The sequence below is a fragment of the Rhinopithecus bieti genome, unplaced genomic scaffold (genome assembly GCF_001698545.2).
Source record: "Rhinopithecus bieti isolate Rb0 unplaced genomic scaffold, ASM169854v2 scaffold_11273, whole genome shotgun sequence".
NCBI classification, from domain to species: Eukaryota; Metazoa; Chordata; class Mammalia; order Primates; family Cercopithecidae; genus Rhinopithecus; species Rhinopithecus bieti.
The window spans coordinates 1,064,656-1,072,716 of NW_016806694.1; the positions used below are offsets into that span (position 1 = coordinate 1,064,656).

Consider the following 8,061-nt stretch of genomic DNA (forward strand, 5'->3'; position numbering starts at 1 on the left):
AAAAAAAAAAAAAAAAAAAGTTTGAAAACCATTGGTATAGATAGATATTTTGAATTGATTTGCATAGTCTCCTTGAATGTGTTAAATTATGTTGAAAGTATGAAAGCAGGATGTAGGTGGTACTATATATTAAATAAGATTTATATAACATGTGCCTGTGTCCTGATTCAGTATTACTGTGTCCTGTAACCTTGAAATGGAGAGGAGGTAAGAGGGACATTTTTTTTATGTCTGTCTGCATTAAACATGTGTTGAGGCATCCAAAACCCTTCACATTTCAGGTTTTTATTGGTTTAAAACCTCTTTCCAGTTTGTACTGGTTTGTCTTTGCTAAATACAGTATGTTACTCTGCAAGTGAAATATAAGTAGACCTTATGACATTTCCAGTTGAAACTAGGCTTGTTTTCGGTACACAGGTGAAGACTTGAGGAAGCCGGTGCCAGGGAGGACGTGCCTCACCCCTCTGCTGGCTGAATGCGCTTCATCCGCTTACGCTTTGCTTTCTGTTTGCTTTCTGTCCTTCTGGGTGGTGTCGCATATATTTTTAAAACCACATTCAGTGTGATGAACACTTGTTGGTACACTTCTAAGGTTAGTCATCTTTCCTTCTCCGAGCAGATCCTTGAGAAGGGCATTGACAGTGGATGCGTTAGTGTTCAGTTTTTACCAGTAATAAATATTTTTTGGTGGATGTCATGAAAACACATGACATCGTGTTGTGCCCATGGTCATTATCCTGACTTTTTATTCGGTGAGGTGTGCTGGTCAGAGACAGACGTGGCTGCCTTCTCTGGTAACAGCCAGAGAAAAAAGTTAGCAATTCTAGATGGGTTCTACAGCTTTAAAAAAACTTGTTGTATCCTTAGGTCCTCATGATATTAAATATTTTCTAATTTTAACAGATTTTAAGAGTCAGATATATACTTTGACTTGAATGAGGTAGTGTTGCTTTTGAATAGGTTAAGGAAGAAAACATTTTTAAAAAACAGGGTTTTTTTTTATTTTCAGGAGTTTTTAATTCGTATCTGGCTCATTTCCACTCATACCTATTTCTGCGAATAGATTGACAGCAACCTTTGTTTTAATGCCGTGTTCTCTGGCTACACCAAGAAGTTATATATTCCTTTCCAATGTTAGACAAGTATTTATTTTATGTTAGCCTATGACTGACTTTTATCTATGCTTGCACATACATAGAATGTAAAAATATAATTCTCCATGTTTAATGTATCCATATAAAAATGAAAATACTCATTTTCTGCATTCTTAAAGAGTTAAAAAACGTAACATGTAATAGTAAGTACATGGAGGACTTTAGAGCAATATAAAGGCCATTTCTTGTGTTGGAGGAGACTTTATACATTTGTCCGATTTTCTGCCTTTTGGTCCTTTCATGTTCTTAGTCCATTTCATTGTTGTTCTAATGTTTCTACCAAGAATGAACAAGAAAAGAGAAAAGGAAAAAAAATGTGTTAATCGTTTTCTTTTAATGGTATGTCAGTGGAAGGGGTTCTGATTCTACGCTAATGTGCACTTGTTGTGCCTGTCCTCTTTGTCTTAAACTAAAGGTGGTGGTATGAATCAAAAGTGTGTATTGGTTTAAAAGCAGTTTATGATATGAAATGGTCTTCCAGTTTTTATATCAACTGCTTTGCTTTCAACAGTCAGTTCAAAGCACCATTTATTGATGGTTTACTGTATTCCAGACACTGTATTTTTTCTTTACTTATTACTCTACTTAATCCTCAACACAATTTTATGAAGTAGGTATTGTTGTTAATCAACCTGAAAGTGGCATTTCTCCATCCTTTTATGGTGCTGTCATTGAAAAGTGTCAGATGTGTAACATGTACTAGAATTAGATAATTCTCAAAGAAAGACTGCAACTCATTTCCCTCTGAGAAAAAATATCACTGACTAGATTACATACCTAGTTCCAGACCGGAACCTGGTGGTATTAAAAGTGTTTTGGCTGACTGTTCTATACCATAATGAGTACCTACATTCCCAAATTGCCTGCCTGGTTATTGTACAGACTTAAAAATCTAGTCTGCCTCAATTTTTACTTTTCAGATACAGATGTTTAAACATTTTCGCTGGGCACAGTAGCTCACACCTGTATTCCCTGAACTTTGGGAGGGCAAGGTGGGAGGATTGCTTAAGCCCAGGAGTTCGATCAAGATCAGCTTGGGTCTCTACTTAAAAAAAAAAAAAAGAAAGAAAGAAAAATTTTAGCTGAGTATGTTGGCATATGCCTGTAGTCCCAGCTACTCGAGAGGCTGAGGCAGGAGGATCGCATAAGCACAGAAGTTTGAGGCTGCAGTGAACTATGATGGAGCCATTGCACTCCAGCCTGGGCAACAGAGGAGACTTGTCTGTCTCTATATATTTGTGTCTCTCACGCGCATGCGTGCTGTCTCTCTCTGTATATACATACACATGCACGCACATATAGAGATGTATATAAAATAGATATAAACATTTTAAAGATATATATATATATATATATTTTTAAATATAGTCTATTATAAGCCAAATGTCATTAGGCATGTAGTCCCTTTCTATGTTCAAGCACGAGTTCCAGTTCTCTAAACATTGGTTTATCTTTTTTTCTAGCAGGTGCACATATGGGTTCTCAGTGATGTGTAGCCAGGGCATAGATTCCTCTCAGTCTGTTGTACCCCGCAGGGAGAGGTGTCTGAGGTCATCCCTTACCTGGCTGTGCTTGATGCACAGTGCATAGCAGAACTAAGTGCATAGCAGAACTAAGTGCATAGCAGAACTAAGTGCATAGCAGAACTAAGTGCATAGCAGAACTAAGTGCATAGCAGAAATGCCTGTTCTGCATTCCCATTTATACATCAACAGCTAATAAAGTCTCTTTGACTTTTAAGAGGCCCTTATTTGGCTTTAACTTATTTAGATGGTAGGGGCCTAGAATCTTATTAATAAAATTTTGAAAAATAGAAATGTATTTTTTCACGATTTAAAAGCCACCTGTGTGGTTTACTCTGGAGTTGACCTGTTCCACTCATCCTTCTCCCCAGTTCATTTGTTTGGCTTCAATTCCACTTTCCCTTATACCCATCTTCAAAGCAGTGTCTATGGGACAGCATTACCAAGAGCCCTGACTGGGCCTGGCGTGGAACTCACTCCTGTAATCCCACCTCCCCCTAGAAGTGCAGATACACTAGAAATTACAGCTGTCTTTGTTGCAGTGAGTATGTGTAAGGGGTAACACGCCTTGGTAGAAAGCAGCTCAGGTTGTGTGGACTCCTCAATCCCTGCTCTACCGAGAGCTCCCCAGTTCCAATACTGCACACTCAGTGGCTGTGTTCTGTGTGCCTGGTCCTAATATAGCCATTATGTTGTTCATCCAGAATTAAGAATTTAAGCTTTTCACTCCTCTTTGGGGAGTATTATTTCAGTAAGAACTTCTAGGAAAATAGTATGAGTTTGGTTATTTTTCCCTCAGCAGCAGGAATTTTCTGAATATTTAGCACATTCGGTTGCTCCAAGAACAGTATTGAGCAATGCTGCACATGTGCTTTCTCCTAAGGCTGCCTCCCCTGGCGCCTGGGTTCTGGAAAGACTCATTGTCCTTCAGGGAGGGGAGCATTTTTCCTCACTGCCATTGCTGAGTCTTTTCTCCTGCTGTGTACGGTTTAGCCCAGGATAGAGCCATAGCTGACTGTGAGGAGTGATGCATAGAAGTGTTTACTTGGTTTGCGAGGCCTTGTCTCTAGTGGGTAACAATCTGACAAGGAAAACATTTCAAAGAGCCCTGACCGGGCCTGGCTTGGTAACTCACGCCTGTAATCCCAGTACTTCGGGAGACGGAGGCTGGAGAATCATTTGAGCCCAGAAGTTCGAGACCAGCCTGGGCAACACGGTAAAACCCCATCTCTATTTAAAAAAAAAAAAAAGCCCCGACCCTCTCTGGGCATTGGGAGAATGAAAAGTTCAGACTTTTGAACTCTTCCTACATTATTTTTTAAATTTAGGATGGAAGGTGGGAATTATGCAATTTGGTGAGGATGTTACAGAAACTGCTTCAGGCCTTTCTGGTTTTGCGTTAGACAGTATGTTTTGAGGAGCTCCAGGAATCGCGTAGGAATTTTTTTCTTTATACAGACCATTTTTTAAAGACACATCAAGTTCTTTATTGTGGCTCTAATTTGGCAGATTTTTCAGAGACAGGTTGCTCTTGATATATCAAATTTCTGCTATTAAAAACTTCAGTTATTTTGAGTTTGGTGAATTCAGGAGCGGGAACCTAGGTAAGTCATCTGTAGGGCATCTTTGCACCTTAAGAGAAGTTTCTGATTAGCCTCAATTCAGTTTAGTAGAATATTAGTGTGGATATCTGGTGGCACAACCTATTCTTGGTGCAGTTTGGCTTTCCGTGGCCTCAGGCGTAGAGCTGACCTGGGAGTGGACCCTCTGTCCACACCCACCCGACCCTTGCGCCTTCCCAGCATAATGCAGTGTGTGAGAGCCACCATCTCCACAGAAAGCACGTTTGTTTCATTTGACTTGTTTGAACCCATTTCTCTTGCCTTTGCCTTTTAAATAAAATAGCAAAATTGATTCAAGTGAATCTATTAGAATTTTTTAAAGTGGAGCCCATTTTGCTTTTCAGTCTTGCAGGCAAAGTCTTTAAAACAACTAACCCTCCCAATGATTTAACCGTATTTTCTTACCTTCCTCCCTGAATAATATTCACAAATAAATAATCACGTGAATTTTTAAAAACACGGTCCTTCAGTTGTTATAAATGATAGTTCATTCTTGGTAAGTATATCTGTAACAAAATACTGGGGAAGGACATGAGGTATGGTGAACACCTACAGTTCTGCCAACCAGCTTAAATACATAATCTATATTTAACCCACATAACACCTCTTCTAGGTAGACAGCATTCTCCCTATTTTCAGATGAGAAAACTGAGTCAAAGAATAAGTAACTTGCCCAAGATTGCACAGCTAGTACATAACAGAACTGAGATTCACTCTCCAATCTGTAGACTTCCAGTAACTCCCAACCTCATACTTTTTCTGTTATGTTACACTGACTGTGTTGTTGTTGTTGTTTTGGAGACGGAGTTTGGCTCTGTTACCCAGGCTGGAGTGCAGTGGCGCAATCTCACTGCAAGCTCTGCCTCCCAGGTGCACACCATTCTCCTGCCTCAGCCTCCCAAGTAGCTGGGACCATAGGCACCCGCCACCATGCCTGGCTAATTTTTTTGTATTTTTTAGTAGAGACGGGGTTTCACCATGTTAGCCAGATGGTCTCAGTCTCCTGACCTCGTGATCCGTGCGCCTCGGCCTCCCAAAGTGCTGGGATTACAGGCTTGAGCCACCGCGCCCAATCGACTCTGTTTTAAATGGAATATTTAAGTGGGAAAGTAATAGACAACCACTCTTACCTGTTAAAATCCAGAGCAATTCTCTATTTTTTAAATGGAGCACATTTAAAAAACTTGGTGCACCAGTTTGAATTACCACTGCAACAGAGAAATACTAGAACATCAGAGTATTCTCTAAACCAGATCATTATTTCATTCACTTTGACTGATTGACTTGTTTTTTTTTAAAAAAACATGGATGCATGGAAAACATATATTTTGCAGCACTCAGAATCAATAAAAATAGCTTCAAACCTGCACTTTGGTTCAGGTTCTGAAGATTCATGTAATAAACATCCATAGTAGTTTTGAACTCACAGATATCTAATGAGAATGTTTTCTTGATGACTTGACATTTCTCTGTCAGTGTTGGATAATCAAAGGAAAAAAGGACTGTTCAGAACACCAAGGTGCTTGATACAATTATGCCAACATACCCTGTGTTTAAAGGGAGTAGCCTAATTCTCAGCATTTGGGAGTTCTTGACTAACTGTGTGGGTACGATTTATATATATGTGAAGATATAATACTGACAAGTGTTTAGATTTGGAGGTTTTGTGGTACTGAGGGGAGTTGGGGGAAGAATAGAAATACCACTGACCTAAAAAGTTGAGTTTCTTGCAAAGTTTGTGAAGTGACATCAAAAACTCAACTGCCCTTACAATAGTCATTCCATCTGTCTGTTGCTTATTTGAACTCTCATTTATTTTTACTTTTTGGCATTAAAATGCAATAAATCTGTCAGTTATTTTGTCTTTTATATTAATAGTAGCTTAAGATTGGGTCACTTCATTTCAGTAGATATAATTGTTAGTATTATTCTTCAGGGCAAAAAGCATCTGTTAACAACCTGTGATTTAAAACTATAGGCCGACTTTATGTTCAAACATAATGTTGATAATATTTTTAGCAGTATTACACAGTGGAGGTCCAAATTGGATTAGACTTTTGCATTGAATTCCAAAGTATTGGTAAGTCTAGCACATACTATAAAGTCTTGCTAAATTCTTGTGGGTACATTATTTTTAAAACCTGTCTGTCTGTCAGTATCACATAGAGGTCACTTCTTGAGTAAAACAACATGACCTTAAAATTCACATAATTCTTGAAAAGAATATAAGTCACGACGCCTCCACATGAGGCCGCGCCACCCCACCCCCGTGTGATATCCGACACCTGAGCCATTTTACCAAGATAACAGTGGGGCACTTAGTGTGGTTGGATGCGGCATGTGGGGATGATTTTTGGTGGCCTTTTCAGTTCATTGTTAGTCCTTTTATGTTTGTGTGCATCTCTGTTCGTCTGTGTTTGGTAAATATGAATTGAATAGATGACTTCTTATTTTATGTTTTAGGCCAAGATTGACAGACACCTAATATTCATGACTTGAGAATATTCTGCAGCTATAAATTTTGAACCATTGATGTGCAAAGCAAGACCTGAAGCCCACTCCGGAAACTGAAGTGAGGCTCGCTAACCCGCTAGATTGCCTCACGGTTGTTTGTTTACAAAGTAAACTTTACATCCAGGGGATGAAGAGCACCCACCAGCAGAAGACTTTGCAGAACCTTTAATTGGATGTGTTAAGTGTTTTTAATGCGTGTATGAAATGTAGAAAGATGTACAAGAAATAAATTAGGAGAGATTACTTTGTATTGTACTGCCATTCCTACTGTATTTTATACTTTTGGCAGCATTAAATATTTTGTTAAATAGTCTTATGTTGGTTTGTGTGCATTATCTTAGGACAGCTCTGCTTCTAATAATGAATATTTTCCTGTGGGTTTATAATTTCTGTAACAAGTAATTGACATATTGCCGAGGCGGGCGGATCACTTGAGGATTTGAGACCAGCCTGGCCAACATGGTGAAACCCCGTCTCTACTAAAAATAGAAAAAAAATTAGACCTGGTGGCAGGCACCTGTAATTCCAGCTACTCGGGAGGCTGAGGCAGGAGAATCACTTGAACCCAGGAGGCAGAGGTTGTAGTGAGCGAAGATCTCACCACTACATTCCACCCTGGGCAATGAGTGAAAACTCCGTCTCAAAAAAAAGGTTTTTTAGTTGCCCTTCAGTAGTCTTTCTATCCTTAATCGTACAGGTTAGGTGAAAGCAATAATAGAAGAGTTAACGATATTCCTTTGTTACTTGGGAGAATATTAATATGGATAATGGTGTTGCCTTAAGATCGACATTAATTTCAAACCAAGTACAGCAGTTCAGTGCAGTTTTTAGAATCACAGCATCATTCCTGTGTTGGATGTTGTGCTTTCCCCAAACAATTCCCATTACAAGAAAGCCAGGGCTGGGCGCAGTGGCTCACGCCTGTAATCCCAGCACTTTGGGAGGCCGAGGCGGGCAGATCACAAGGTCAGGAGATCGAGACCATCCTGGCCAACATGGGGAAACCCCGTCTCTACCAAAATACAAAAAAGCCAGGCATAGTGGTGCGCGCTCATAGTCCCAGCTACTCGGGAGGCTGAGGCAGGGGAATCGCTTGAACCTGGGAGGTGGAGATTGCAGTGAGCCGAGATTGTGCCACTGCATTCCAGCCTGGCAACAGAGCCAGACTCCGTCTCAAAAATATATATATATATAACAATTTTTTTGTTTTGCCAACTTTGAAAATCAAAATATTCATAAATACATCTA

General features: G+C 39.6%; 1 protein-coding gene across 3 annotated transcripts in view; it reads left to right on the forward strand.

The window, feature by feature from the left end:
* Positions 1-7,126, forward strand: part of PTPN2 (protein tyrosine phosphatase non-receptor type 2) — a 75,680-nt gene extending 68,554 nt beyond the window's left edge. For 2 of the 3 annotated variants that reach the window (XM_017877484.1, XM_017877487.1), the window contains one exon: positions 6,763-7,126. Coding sequence is in view for 1 of the 3 variants with exons in the window: in XM_017877487.1 (XP_017732976.1) it covers positions 6,763-6,784 (22 nt within the window). In the remaining 2 variants the exon portion in view is untranslated. Of the gene's footprint in view, positions 1-417; positions 953-6,762 lie in introns of those variants that run through there. The other variant, XM_017877486.1, reaches the window with a different exon arrangement.
* Positions 7,127-8,061: the final 935 nt, after the last annotated feature.